The following is a 16,215-nucleotide window of genomic DNA, read 5'->3' as shown; positions in this document are numbered from 1 at the left end:
TATAGCACATTAGGAGAACGCTGACTGGGACAATTTCAAGCTCTCTCCTGCCCTCATTTCGCTTGATGTGCAGTATTTTTATTTTCTCTAAGAATAATGAAATATTAGCTAAATTATACAAAAGCACTGTTTTTAAGGTTTCTATGTTATTACTTTAGATGTAAGCATAACTCTTTCTACCTTACAAGCGAACAACTTTATCTCATAAACAAATTATATTTAGGTTTATAGATGTACATTAGTAGGTAAAAAACAATAGATAGTGAAAATTGTCTATCACAAGTGCCCAGGTTGACATACCATAAAAGAAAGAAAGAAAATATTTAGTGTTTCTTCTAGGTAACTGATTGATAATTGATTATCAAACTGATTGATGGACTGCATGGCCTGCATTCCCACTGACGAAGGGGAAAAACTGTTAAACAGGACAAAAAAAAACTGCTGGCTCATGTCTTATAAATTATACAGCTGGTGTGTAAAGGGCATATTGTAGCAGTGCAGTAAAGCTGATGTGTCCAGTTTTCGATCTCACTGCTGTGCTGCATGTCACCTCCTCTCTCTGTTCTGCTCTGGGGGCGTGAGGTCCTGTCCACTCAGCTCCTTGCAGCCCACACCTGTTCACTGAGGGGTTAACAAGTTGAAAAGCACAGCTGTGCCCCGTTCCAAGGCGCTCACGATCCCCTGCACGCACGCACCTGCACTCCCTGTCCCCCTCAGAAGTACAGACAAAAGCACACATGCACCTAGATGAGGCGCGCACTCAGCATTTGCTACAGAAGAAAGTGGATTTGAGTTCAGTGTGACAATAATCACCTCTGCCTAAGCGCTGAAGAGCTTATGTAACCAAAGAAAATGCCTTTTCTCTAGGCTGTGTTCCTCACCTGTTAAAAGCCATTAGCAGATATGAAATCTGCAGTCACATTCTTGAACGCCACAGTATTAAGTAATCTCCGCTCACACATTGAATGGGACAAAGCGCAGCACCCTCCACGAACGCCCAATACCCATCTGATCTCTGCACTGCAATGCAGAGTTGATGGTGAAAACAACCTTCCCCTGATTAGGGCATTTCAAACATCAAAACCTCACAGTAGCAAGATATAAATAATTCCAGCTTAAACTTTCATTCCATTTCAATAAATTGCTTTTCAGAGCCTGAACATGCTTTGATTAATTAATGCCAGCTCATGGCCTGTTTAATCCATGGGATAAAATCTGTGCTGTGAATTAATCCGCCTCTATGAGCAGTTGGACCCTCTTACTCACACCACCACCCGTGACACCAGCCTCCACTCCTCTCTGCGACCAACAACACTGGAACCTAATGCATTATTAAACAGCAGTGCAGGCTTTCGCGCCTGAGCTTAGAGGACAGTCAGCGTTTGGCTGTTGTGCATCACAGCTGTGTTCCTCGAAGAATTTAATCCATCTGAGGAGCAAATTCGCTGTTTTCTAACTTCCTTAGGTCAGTTTCAGAGCTAGGAGATCAGAGCTGAGCAGAAATTGAAAACCTTGTTTGCAGTCATAATTGTATACTATACATACAAAGTATGCGTGTGTGTGTGTGTGTGTGTGTGCAGGGACAGAATTACCCTCTTTGATTGTTCATACACCAGATGGCACTAGCTGCTTGTGTCAGTGTTAATTTCAGTGCAGGTCATGCAATACTCAACCTCACACCTACATGTTCTATAAATCTATACATCTTCTAACCTCACACCTACATCTTCTAACCACCGCGTCCAGGAACTTCTCGTTACTCTCTTTTTATTTATTTTTCTCCTGCTCTTCTTCGTTTGTTTTAGCTTTATCAATTTTCCCTCTCTTGTAATTGAGACCCTGCTGACATTCATAAACATTCATCTGAGGAGTGCATGCAAATCCAGCCTTGCACATAAAAACCTGATCTTAAAAACCTTAAACCTGCAGCTCCTTCAAGTACTAATCAATGCTGCTGAATAAGCACTGTTTAGTTCTTCCTATCCACTCTTTTGAGAACCTTGTTGTCTGTCTATACTTCTACTTTTATAGTTATCCTCTTTCAGGGATCCAACTCTTTTCCAAAAAACATTTTTTCAGGACTTACGGAATATGGAATTCAAACATACAACATTGTGAATATGTTTTACTGTATACACTTTCCAACAAAAGCAGACCAACAAATGGTTTTATCCGCCATTTTTCATTTTCAGCAAACATATACTGTCTTCACCAATTTGATACTGGTATTAAAAAGCCCACAACTTTGTGGTTTATTTATTGTGTTTCAGTCCATTACCCTGCTATAAACCTGATAGTTGGCTCCCAGCAAGGAAAATACATTTTCTTCCGGTTATTTTTCATGATTTTTTCCAGGATTTTTCCTGTTTCCATGTTTTCCAGGATGCATAGGAACTTATAAGCAAACCTCTGAGAGCAGAGCAAAAATTTTTGGATGAATTAATTATAGTGGAAGATACCTGTTTTGACTTTTGGAAAAAAAAAAAGGGTCGCCCATTTGTTCTCTCTAACACAATGCAGTGGTCCTCTGTGACCACTACAAGTCTAGATCCATATTCTACCAAGGTTTATACAAGGGTTTGGCCACAGGTAGTCTACTAAATCACAGTGATTTTTCAGTGTGAATTACTTTGAATTTTTGAAGGATTCCTGGGGCAAAGACAAGTTCATGGTCACTTTTATTAAAACCAACCTGAATAAAATATCATGTTCCAAGCACAAACATTAGTACTGGGTCATCACCAATTTATCTCTCATCTGTGATGCTGAAGGGTGCAAGATGCTCTACTTTCTCCCCCTGCTGCTTCTTTCCTTGCTTTAATAATCTGACCCTGAAGTTATGTTTTGGCAAAGAGCCAAATATACGCATCACTTTTCATCATGGTAAATTAATGTTTGTAATACAAAACTAATCTAACCTACGGCTAGGTTATTTTGTGACTCTGAATGTGATACAAGTACAAGATCTTGCTGTTGAGGACACAATTCAAGTAAATACTGTACATTCCAGGTTAACAAGCTTTTACTCAACACAATATTTAATCAATTGATTGATCAATTAATTAATCAATCCACACATTTTTGACATACAAACAGGCACCTGTCTGCCCTCCCTGCTACCTCTTGATGCTCCACAGCTTGAAAACTATTATAAACAACAGTGCATCTCAAACGTAATCAACATATTGATCCATAAATAAAATGATTGCTGTAATAAATCAATTTAAGTTTGGTGTATTACACTAAACTATTTTCACACTACGCCATCAAAGTTCTTAAGAGTTATTCAAGTGGCAGTCAAGGCTGTTCACCTTCCAGTTCACCTACAGTCTTGAGAATTTGAAAAGGTACAAGAGGCACAAAGCTTTTCACTGGGCTTGTTCTGTTGAGGGACTGACTAATTAAATGTCAGCCAAGACAAAACATGCACGAAAACTCAACAGTGAAAATGTCAAATTTGAATTTCAAGTAAGCCAGGTGGCTATTAATCTCAAGAGTTTTTTTTTGGTCATCCTTCTATGACAATTACAGATCAGTGGTGATATACACAGTAAACAAATACACTTTGGAATCATCATAGATCTCTGTTCACAATTTAAACAATGGCACAATAATTATAACTTGACTGCTGCTCTACTTTCATATATACAATATGAATATGCATATTGAGAATGAAAAAGATCAGGGGTCGTTGTAATACCACGTGCGCTGTTAGTTGATATCAAAGCTGCTACCATAAATTGTATAAAAAAGTGGAGTGCACATTTTACCAGTGTTCCCTTGATGCAGAGCTAACACTGGATGCTTGTGTCTCTGCTCTCTGAGAGCATGTGAGGCGACATTCAGGGCAGCATATAGTATCTCACAGTCCGCTATGAATTCCTACTGAAGCAGCAACTGTTATTTATGGCGCAGAGCTTGGGAAAGCTCCTTTTGAGGAAACTTGACAGTGCTTGCTCTCATCAGGGTGTCTTTCCTCTGGCCATGTTTTTGAATATGTCTTGGACTGCACAGTGCAACGTCCAAGACGACAGCGACTGAAATTTTTTAAAATACAAATGCTTGATCCAAGCGAGTGTTCGGTTATCAATCTGCAGAATTAGCCGTCTAGCCTCATCTGAAAGCCCAGAATTATATCTCTTTGCCCTCTTGGCTGTGTCAGTAAGTCTATCTAAGTTATACTTCTGCTGAGGTCCACATGCCAGAGCTGGAATTAGGCTAACAAATGCCACTCAGACACTCACACAGACTGGACCAGACACTGCTGATGGGGTTGAGGAGACGCTGCAGCACAGTAACTGACTCATACACAGCATAGTAACACATAGCTCCCAAATATGTGGATCCAATTATTCCAATTGTCTAACTATCATGGTTTTTCTCATTTAGAGCTACAGGAATTTTCACATTTTCCAAAATGTATTTTTTCCCCAGGTTGTATGTCAACTACCAAGCTTAGTTTCGGTCTTCAATGTAGACCCCCAAATGCCTCCTCTGCACAGTCACCTGCAACTTCTTTGACGTGACAGCAAGAGGTTTCCATTGTTGAGGCATAACACACATGGAGGCGTATGCCATCTGCCTGGCAGGCTCAGCACAGGTACTGTTCATAGCTAAATCATGGTTTCTGAGGTGGCATGTGGTGGTTTACATCTTAACAGAAGGGACTATACCAATTCTCTTCAGTGCATGAAAATGGAGGAGAAAATGGCTAAAAAAGAAAGTTGAAAGTAAAGGGAACGTTTCATATTTAAGTCAAGTCAAGTGTGCAGCCGTATAAATGTTCTTCTATAGCAACAAAGCAGTATTTACAGATCTGTGTCACACAGTAGCAGTAAAACATATTTATGGTACCTTACAGTCTAGAGTAAATTGACTTAAGGCCGCAGCTTCAAATACAAACAGATCTCCATAGAAAAGCCCTACACAAAGCCTTCCAACCATAAAATGTGATTTAGTTTGTAATTTTGATTTCCCTCAGAATACCTGGAGCAAAAAACAGCATAAGAAAAGGTTGATGGATTACTTAAGGTCCAGCCACATCAAGGCTGAAGTGAATTTAAACTGTGCTTATGTACAAATTCTTTACGTTGATTTTAACTTTGGGAAACACAGTAAACAGCTGCAGCCACTAGGAAACTGGATCCAGTAATGTGGCCCGTTAAGGGAATTTAGAACAGAGGAAGATAACATGTTTAATTCTTCTGCGTACACATTAAAAGGCCTCCAAAGAAATAGAGTTCAAATGTTCAAATGTGTCTCTTCCACAAGCTACTGAGAGCTGGTTACTGACTAAAAGGCATGCTTCTGGACAGGCTAGCTGATGTGAAATCATGCCAGTGTTGAAATTAAATAATGTTGACAGTTCACAGTATTATTTTAAAGCTACTGCATTCTTAGAAGAAAAATGGAAAATAGAAAAGATTATTTTTTGTCGGATCCTATTTGTTAAATTGTTCATAACAACAAAAGCGTGACTCCGGGCCATTCACAACAGGCATCAAATATTCACAGGTCCTGTGCCGCGGGGCCGTGTAGGGAGCAGCTCGCTCTCGTGCAGACTCTGGACAGTTAGCAGAAAGTGGGGCAGAGTCTGTGAACTAACTATCACTCTGCCCACCTACAGGGTTGAGGGAATGGAAGTCACAGCAGTCTAAATAAGCAGACAGCCAGCTTTCACATCTCAAAGGGTTTTCGAATACCCTGCTGCCTGGATGTGATGTGACCGTCTCGGGTTTTGGGAGCCATGACAGACATCCTGACTCATGAGAACGACAATACTCAACAGCTTCTAATAATGTCAGCTGATGTTATTGGTGGCTGCGGCTCCACGGCTGATGACAAGTTTGTTTGCCCCCCCCCCAATCGTCCCCATCCTCTCATCTCGCCTTTAGCTCTTGCTCTCATCTCTGCCCTTTCATCTCCCCTAAATGACATCATGACCTAAAATTGAAGTGAGCTAGTCAGACTCCCTAATACTCAAAAACAAAAACGCTGTCTCATATCTCTGTGTCCTCGAATCCCACTCACAATATCTTAATCCTCTTCATCAGGATGCTGCTCATTGGCTTACCTCCTCCCCATCTTACTCAAAGGCCTCCTTCACCACTTGCCCCCCACCGCTATCATTTCTGCTTTCTTTGCTCTCTCCATCACTCCAGGGTACGGTCTAGCCTGGATGGTAGTGAATGAGCTCAGACAAGGGCACCCAAGTCTCCCCATCATCTGCCACCCACAGCGGACTGACTGCTGCAGCTCTGCTTGATTCCTAGGGATGCCTCCAAGATGACTGAAGTTATTCAGCTACTCCAAAGTAAAATATATCCCAGATAAAAAAACTAAAATAAAACTGATTCTTTTGGGAATACAGATCTCCTCTATGAACAGGTGTATGGTTTTGAATGACAATAAAAGTGAACTTGAACTAGTTAGGCGTTAATTGACTTATGTGATAGCTCCACTGAGTATTGTTTATATCATATTAAAATAACATCACTAATATTAATTCATTAATGTTCATAATCTGAGAGATAAAATAGGACTTAATTACATACTAGTGAGAGAAATCATGCTCCTACATAATCCAAAAGCTAACTAATTAAGTTTTTCACACAAATAAATCTTGGTTTTTATGACAGCAGCAGTACTGCTGTATTTATGTTAATGCAGTATTTAGTATACAAATTCATACAGTGTTTAATGACATTTTATCCACATTACATGGTTGTGAATTTCTCAATGTCAGCAGAGCATCTTGAGGCGTGTTTCCTACACCAGTTTTTAGCTAAAGCATGAGGTTGCAAGATTCAACCACATGCTGGTTGTTTTACTGCAATACGTGACTCTGCATGAAGAGTTTTACTGGGAGCTTTACTTATCAAACTTCTGTTCATCTTTTTATACTAAATTGAATACCATCCTATCGTATCGTCCTAGAAATTAATAATGAATTGAATATTTTCCCCTCCATTTTGACACAGTAATGATCGATTTGTAAGTTCGGGGAGTTACAATCAAATAAAGCTTCAGGTGTGAACAACATTGATTGATTTGTTCAAATAGATAACTGTCAGAAAAAGGTCTGTTAACATCCTGAAAGGAAATCTGCTTTCTTCCTTAAATCCTTCATAATGATTTTGTGATCAATTGCAAAACTCCAGCCAGGACAAACATGAAGAGAGATTGTTCTTAGGGATCTGATACCAACTCTAAAGCCTGTCAGGAAAACTTACATCCGACAGCAGAAAATTATTTCTTGACAATGACGTGCTGGTCATCTTTTTAAAATGCACCCTTAAATAGACATTGTCATTTAAAGTTCAACTGAAACCCATCTGTGAGAGTAGTGTTATTTTATTTGGGACACACAAACCAGAGTTATTCCTTCCTCTCCACACCCCCACTCTTTATATCCCAGTGCCACTGCTTTGTTACAAAGCTATTTTTCTTCACCCTGCAGACCACGTAAACAGAAATAAAAATGTCATTATAAACCAAGCTCTGCCTTTTTGCTACTGTTTTCCCAGCAATATGTGTGGAAGGCCCTAACACACAGACACATGCAAAAAGATCAATAATGGAATTAGACACAGTGATGGTATCTCAGTCTGGCGGGCAGTTTTAAATTATGCTAAGCCGACCAGTACCTGTGTGTCAATAATCGATTTGATTTGAAGTGAACAACTGCAAGAATTTTTCAGTGCACCCCTTTCACTCAGAATCACCTCCTTGACACGGAGTAGAATTGTTTTTTTGTCATATCAGTTATAAATTATACTTCTTCTTATAGATGATGCGGTAGAATTATGAGAGAATTATGCATGTTCAATATGGCTAAACTAAATAAAATCTATTTTTATATTAAGAGTTGCAAATAAACACAATGATGTATGACAACTGCTTTTTTCCCCTCATTTATTTCTCCTTGACCTTTCTCTTCTTTATCTGCCAACCATGAAAGATAAAGAGGATAAAATGGTTTGAAGCTACAGATTCAACTCACCGCACCCATGTCCTGCTGGGAGAGTCAGGGTTGTACAGTACAATCAGGTGAAACCGTCGGCACACAGAGGTCTTATCAGTCATGTTGTTCATTTATCAGCTTTGATCATTAGCCCTTTCTTAAATTACAGTTTGAAATTAATTCTGTTTGGAAATGCAGATGCCGGTGACTCAGAGGGTGTGTTCATGTGTGATAAGGCATGGTTGTAATAATAGTCACTTTGTTTTAAGGTATCCTTCAAAAGGTGCAGCAAGGCTATGTTCCTATAGATATAAATATTCTTATTGCACCATGGAAAACTTTACTTCTATTGGGGGGAGACTTTAAGTATAATTTTGCCACATACTCGGTGAGTTAGCTGTGTTCACCAACCTGAACCTTTAAACTATATTTGTTTACATTGGCAGCACTAAAAAGCCTGCCGAGTTGGCTATTGGCAGTCTGTCTTTGCAATGTAAGCGTGAAGTGTGATGTTAATGATTACTCTTGTGCAAGTTGTGGAGTTTGGGAGCATATTCTTTCTGTTTTGTAAGTGGTTTATGGATGTTGATTTGAACATTGAACATTGGGGATAATATTTGCACATGGTAAAGGTGTGGCTTAGTTACGACTCTGTATCAGTATCTTCACCTTTCATCCACCATCTTTAAACTCCATGGCCACATTATACTACTAAAGTGGTATATTATAACAAGTTAAATGCAAAAATGGTAAATGCAAATACTTTGTGACAACATTCAAACCAAATCCCTTTCTGACCCTGACTGCCTGGGTGATGAGCTACAAGTTTAGACTTGCCACTGCACACAGTTTATGGTTAATCGGTGTAAATAGACACTATAGCACAAACTCTTGCTGACTTGATGCCATAAAAGGAGAGAAAGCAATAAAAATCTGCTCCCTCACACAGAGACACACTCCATGGTACATACAGTAAAAGCGGGAAATACTAGAGTAAACAGCAGCCAGTGCTTTCAGTAACATTTCTCAACTCATCACCAGACTGTGTGTTCCACTTCCTCAATAATGGAGCAGGTTCTGCTCTTGAACTACACCCACCTGCCAGAGATTGGCAATGTGCAATTGCCCAAGTCACCCTACTACAAGAGGAAAGAGAAAAAAACCCATGAACATGTACTGTGATCTATGATTTCTATGCCTTCAGGATGAACATTACAAGACAGGTCAAGAAAAGGGGAGATGACGTTCACATGGACAGGCTTGATGAAGACAAATACAAAGAACGGGTTCAAAGTGCCTGTCAAGTGTGACTAACTCAGGAGTTCTGCAGACTGCAGTAGCACAGCCACCTTCCCCTGCCTTTCTTTCTATTATATATTTATCTGCTTCCATCTAGAAAGCCTTTCCTTATTTTATTGATCATCCTCCTGTTCATTTAGTTGATGTTCAGTCCATTCATCAATGTACCATGCCGTGTATTCTTGCATACTATAAAATATGGAGTCATATAAATGACGTGAATTGTCATGTTTCAAGTGAGGAACCAACAACTTGTTTCCTCCTCTCTTCATCTGTCTGTGTGACATGTGACAACTTCTCCAAGCTGCCACGGCTCCCATCTGTAGGGGCTGAGTCGCAGATGGGTCGAAAGAGGTCCAGTGCTGCTGTCGATGCCCGTTTGTGTGTGTGTAGCAGTAACCGATCAGGCATCATCGGAAGCTGCAGCTAAACTGATGGATGCCAAGGAGCGACAGAGGGAGGAGGAAAGGGAGGGAGCGCTGGCCAAGCAAGAGACAAGTGCCTGTACTGCAGCAATGCAGGAGCAACAGAGAGGGATGTCAGGGAAATGATAAAAGGTTGAAAAAGAAGAAAATTGTTGAATGAAAGCAATGCAGCACACAAAAGCCAGACAGCACACAAGCAGTTATGTACAGAGTCAGTGTGAGTGAGATTAACTAGATTATACAACCTGATCTTCACTCTCTTTCTGTACAGTGTCACTGTTTTGCTGATGTTTCTTCCTTCCACTGCAGTTAGGAGAGCATCCCCCCTTTACCTAGCTGAGACAACAAGCCTTGGCAAGCAAAACACTCCCTACTCGTGTCTCCTACCTCCTTGGCCCTCTAAGCAAACATCCCTCTGGAGGCTATGTGACAGAGAGAGGGGCCCCAGGGACTATCGACTGACTCCTTCTCAGCTGTGTTGTTTCACCCTGTTGCGAACGAGACCTTGCAAGGACAACCCACTGATGTTTTTAGTTGCCAGCTGTGTACGAGATGTATACGTTTCCATGTTTCCTCTAGTCTCATCCACGAACCTTCCACCGATAACTTTCTGAGCAGCCTGCCGCAGTGAAATGTAAACAGAGTCTGAGCGAAGCCTATGCTCATTTTTCACTGTGCAGCCGCCGCCAACCTGTGCAAACCCATTCCTGCCTTCTCTATTTCATATAGCTCAGAGACACCTAAATACGCACGCACCGGGACAAACAAAGCACACTGAGCATTCACTTATTCACGCATGCACATAACATCACACACGCACAGAAAAAGAGATGAGCTAATGCACTGCTATACACAGCAGCAGGACTGCAAGCACTCAAGAAACAAATATCCTGTTCTCATCATAAAATTTTCATCCTGTGCAAGCTTGTTGGTGCGCCGAACGCATTTCCCGGCGAAAAATATACACTCTCAACCTTGAGCTGATCTTTTTAACATAATGCGATTGCTTTATTAGATCTGTGGACCTTACTCACAGGAATACCAAGCGCAAAGAGTTGTGGTCTGACCAAGCCAGGTCAGAGAGAGAGACGAAGGACAAAGTGGAAGTGCTCGAAAGTCTGCATGCAACTGGTCCCCGCAATACACACACGCATCCATTATTTGGTTAGAGTACAAATTCCAATCTGAGTACCAAACAGATCATAACACACATATAACCATTAGGTTCCTATTTCCCACACTGTGGAGAAATTACTTGGAGGAACACAATTTTACAAGTTTATTTTCACATCAAAACATGTTACTTGAAACAGCCTGTTCTCCACTGCTACGTGGCACACTGCATTTGCACTGCAATCCAAATACACACTTGTCAAAGTGTTGATTTGCAGAGCGTATTAGGGTTCAGTAGGAAACTGGCTTTAGACGGCACTATGCACTACTTCATGATAACAACATTTAAACTGAGGTCGCTTTGAACAGTGGGATTTTTAAATACATTTGAATAGATTTCTCCAGGTGCTGGACAACAACAGAATATTTCGGTACAGATAGGATAGTTTTGAATGTAGGGTTCACAGTTGTGTTGAGTGTAGGGTTTTTCAGCATTTAGAGGGAATAAAGTAACAAGATCTACTAAAATAAGTGGAGCAACTGGCAGGTTCTTAAGCCACAATGATGTAGGTTAGACTGACTGGCAAGATTCAATTTACACGTATACAACTGACCTAATAAATATGGATTTGCTCTATAGGCCACTTGATAGAAAAATTAATGAAATCCAAATTCCTTTCTAATTCACTCACACACACTGAACACTAACCTGTGGAGACAGGGCAGTGGGAGGCTGGGTGAAGAGTGTGGAGTGGGCTGCTGACCGTAGGCCATGTACTCTCCTGACAGTCTGACGGGTGAAAGGAGCAGACAGTACCTCCTGCTGTAGAAAAGACAAAAACAGACGCAAATGTTAATTTAGGAAGCAACATTATTAGTTTAAAATAGAAGCAAAGTGTTGGAGATTATCATAGTACAAACGCCAACAACATGACATTTCACAGGACAGTGGAAATATCATTTGAAAGTTCCTGCCTACACCGGGTGTGAGTGTGTGAGGCAGCTTCCGCTGCTGCCACCGTCAATCAGAGATGTAGTGCTGACCACCCTGCAGCTGCTTCACACCTAAAACCGTGATTAGCAGGGAGTTATTTTTCCGCTATCTGTGAATTTTTGGTTGTTTACAAGCTGGCTGTTATCATACCTGAGGAAAGGTGAAAAGTGTGGAGGCTTGAATGTGCGTAAATGTGATTTTTGTTGGGCAGAGAGACAGGTTTTTTACTCCCTGTGAGTGTGTAGGCAGGAGTATGACTGAGGGTCACGGTAGACTGGAATGACTAAAATACTTTCTCTCTTTCAAAGTTAGTGTACGCACGCTGAAGCTCCCTGCCTCCAGATACAGATAGAGTGGGATAGGCTTCCATTATAAACACTGATAGCACAACTAGTGCACCACATTAGTTACTTATATTAGACCCATGTATGTGGACCTGTTTACCCTCTCGGGGTAAACAAGACACTTCAACAACAACACGCTGCTTAGTACTTTGACTTTTGCCATAAACCTGCTCTCAGCATTTTATAATAATCAATGGCCACCAGAAAGGTCGGGCCTTAAAACTCAAAATCTTACACCATCACCAGTACATTGAAGAAGCAAGGCTGATAGAAAGAAGTGCTGAAAGAAGTAAAGCTGCAGCCAGTTGCCCTTTAGCTTAGCATAAAGAATGAAGCAGTGGACAACAACTACCTAAAAAAATGTTCTGTCCAAATTGTGACAAAAGCAGCTGACTAATTAATTAACTAATTAAGGATCATTATTAATAAACTAATAGAAATCATTGAAACAGTCCATATTCCAAAGGCTGGCACAAAAAGCCTTGTTGTAGCATTAATTCTATGATAACATATAATATATACTTGTACTTTTCACAATAGCAGATCCAATCTATGAGTCGACATCTGCTTAATACCTTATGTGTTATTACACACACAGCTACTTTTCCTTTAACAGGTTTCAGCCTTTGTAAATTACATTTGACATAAAAGAACAGGACTTGGATTATGTCCATTTGAGCATTTGTCAGCGATAACAGTAATAAGTTTATCTTTACCCAAGGAAGACTTGAGTAAATTAGGTCTGTATGTGTGTTTGGAATATCTTTATTTCTCAGCATGCAGACCTGCAGAGATTCCCGGCCAGTCAAGCTCAAAGCTACCCCGTAGAGACGTTGTGATGATATTTCTTCGCAACCAGTTTCAGTTTCCACAACTCTAAACAGAATTCAACCTTTTAAAGATTGTGAACAATATTCAATGAAACAGATCTTCCATTGTTCATAATTATGTTTGACAAAGTCTGTTCAACACAGACTGAAGCTGACTATTATCCCTCTAATGAGGGCAATTTCAATAACTGACCACACTCATATTCCCACAGGAGAACATACACTAAAGCTTTAGCAAAGTGTAATATCACAGTGGGACTTTCAAACACGCTGTCCTCAATATTAAGCTAAGCAGTGGACCTTGGTACTAAGACAGCATGTTAGAGCAGCATTATTGCTTCTTACTTATCTATGACAACTGAGGCATACAGCATCAACTCATAGGAGGAGCCTGTGTGCAAAACTCCAACGACTATAAAAAGTATCCACGAACTGCCAAGTGAGTCTCCATCCGCTGGTCTGTTACTATGGAGGAGGAACAACATTTGTGGAATAGTTGATGCTGTGATGTGGGATACAGTATTTACTGAAGCAATGTCTCTGCCAAGCAACCAGACTGACTCATTTTCATGTTGGCAGCAACAATACAGTTATAGAATAATGTGCTTGTATGGGTTAAAATCTATTGTTCAAAAGACACTTCAGGACAAAATAAACTTAACAATAATGGGAAATCACTAAATGATATCTGTCAATGCTCTACATGTAATACTCACCTCTTACATCTAAGTCTTATGCTAAATTGTATTCTAATTAATATTAAATAATCCAGACACACACACAGGTTTATGTGCAACTGTAATATGTGCAAATATTTATTATTAGTGTATTAACTCTCACAGCCATTAATGTGATCTAAAATGTGACTAATTGTTCTTCCAAACACAAATTACCATGTGCACCAGCCTGTTTGAGCTGTTTCTGAAATATGTTGCCATGAGCGCTTTGCACAAGGGAGGTCCCTTGTATTTCTGTTGATTAGATTGCCACAGAGGACAACAGCTGTTCTCTCTAGATACCAACTCCAACAAAGCAAGTAGGATCATACAGAAAGTACATACACTCAAAACACACCACTTTATTCTCTTGATACCAAAAAAAATAAAAAATCCAGCTGGTTAATTCCCACCTGACAACCATCTTTACTTCTGGATATAAAAAACAGTCAGCAACAAACAGATGAGTAGACAAGACTTATTCCTGCTTACAAACCAGAAACGGCACAAAAACAGAATGGGAATCACCCTATACTGTTACCCAGTCGTCAGATAAAGCACTTTCTCAAGCTTTCACTGCTGACTAGGTTGAGACATACAGTATCTTGCCCTAAATAGCTTGAAATAGAGCTGGTTAAGAAACCAGTACTGATAACTAGCAATAGCACATTTTCCAACATGGTATCTGCAAAGACGAAAGAGAAAGGCTGTAAAGACAGGAGTGTAGGATGAAGGTGAACTCGGCCAGATAAGCACACTTAAATGTTTTAAATTGTCAGTTTCAGTTGTGAATACTTCATTAGTCCAAAAAAAAAAAAAAAAAAAAAAGGATAAGAACAGATCATTCAAGCTTCAAATGTAACTTTAACTTTCTCCTGCCTCTTAGAGGATTTGACTCCACTAAAAGGGTCACCAAAAGAGTCACTCATGCAAAAAAACATGTATGTAGCCAGATAAAGTCATTTTGATAAAGCATGTATCTAAAGTTCAGTCACATCACACATTGCACTTTTAGGACTCAGAAAAGTGCTTCATACTCTTAAAGTGAGAAAAACAAGAGACCACTGGTTGATGTACTGTTTGACTTATAGCACAATGTGTCATGAGCTTGCTGCTGCACAGGAAACAATCTGTACCAATCACTGACAAGTCAACCCTAAGTCTGCATTGCACTTCTCAGTCACACCAATTCTTCAGCCGTCATACTTCACATGTTGTCAGTATGCGCTGTTTGACACCTGAGCCCTGCCTAATCCACAGCACTACGTCCTGGAGTTTTTACATGAACACCGAAGCCAGGTCCACGCTCCAGCATTTTGTCACCTCTGCACATTCGCCGTGCCTGAACTGAAGCGGTCGACTCATCAGGAAGCAGGAAGAAGAATCGCATCTCTCTTGGTGCAAACCATTTCACAGCTCAGGCTGGCTAATGGTTGATCTTAGATGACGCAGATGCTAAGTGTAAGACTGTGTGCAATCGCATAGACCCGTGGGTGGCATTGGATTGCTGTTGTTTGTCCAAGAATGAATATGCCTCAATCATTTTTTTTTTGAAAATAACTCCCTATACATGGGAACAGTTGTCCTTATATACCTTTGCAACTCCTCTGATCAATCACTGCAGGGTGCAATGGGAGTGTGCTGTTAAACATATTAGTGGAGTTTAATGGAATCTTTTTCCATTAACGTAATGTATAAGAACAATTACAGAACTCATGAAAATTGGATGTTTTGACTTAAACTCTTGACTTGAGTTTAAAATGAGTTGAATCAATGAACTGCCAAAAGGTGATGGAACGCATTAAATGAGGTTTTTAAAAAGAAGAAAAAGAAAAAGAAGTAACAAACCTTCTTACATGCATCATTTGAGAGTTAAAACGCTCCAGAGGCTCCTCTTTTTTATTTTTATAATGCTGAAAATAGACTTTTAAACAAAAAGAAAAGTCAATGGGATCCAACAATAATTACGCAACTAAACAGTAAGGTAAAACTTAACTAATAAGTTTAATTAACTTGTTTTCTAAAGTTCAGTTCACTTAATTTAGTATGTTTAACATTTAATCATCTTGTCTTTAGTAAAAGGCCATTATATAGTTTTCAGTGGAATAAAAAACACTGTCTCTTCAGCAAGGTTTAACAAGCTGCTTGGGTACAGAAATAACAGGACAGAAGGTCCATACAGACATCACAACATGGTGTGTGTGTGTGTGTGTGTGTGTGTGTTTTCAAGCAGCAGATTATAACAGCCCAGTGAATGGGGAAGCTCCTGAGAGATAATTGTGGACAAATTAATGGGAATGCTATTTGTTCTCAGATAAGTGAGTAAACCACTACAGCAGCTGGTAAATGGAAGGCATTGTACAGAAAGAGGTACCACTGCAGGTGCATTTTGTCCTGCATTATATGCTCCTGCCAGTGTTTGTGTTCATATGCAGTCAGCTACCTAGCACTGCATGTTGAGTACGTACAGAATGACATGTGCAGTCTGTTGTCTATGTGCTTCATCTCTGCATTGTATGCGAAGACTTGTT

At 40.0% G+C, this 16,215-nt stretch overlaps 1 protein-coding gene across 1 annotated transcript in view; it reads right to left on the bottom strand.

Annotated features, from left to right (window-relative positions):
• Positions 1-16,215, bottom strand: part of mcu (mitochondrial calcium uniporter) — a 46,651-nt gene that overhangs the window by 13,707 nt on the left and 16,729 nt on the right. The window contains exon 2 of the mRNA XM_026355015.1: positions 11,510-11,623. Coding sequence (XP_026210800.1) covers positions 11,510-11,623 — 114 coding nt within the window. The remainder of the gene's footprint in view (positions 1-11,509; positions 11,624-16,215) is intronic.

This window comes from Anabas testudineus, chromosome 15 (genome assembly GCF_900324465.2).
Source record: "Anabas testudineus chromosome 15, fAnaTes1.2, whole genome shotgun sequence".
Classification (NCBI taxonomy): domain Eukaryota; kingdom Metazoa; phylum Chordata; class Actinopteri; order Anabantiformes; family Anabantidae; genus Anabas; species Anabas testudineus.
Note: the sequence above shows the minus strand (reverse complement) of the source record. Positions and strands in the feature narration are given on the sequence as shown.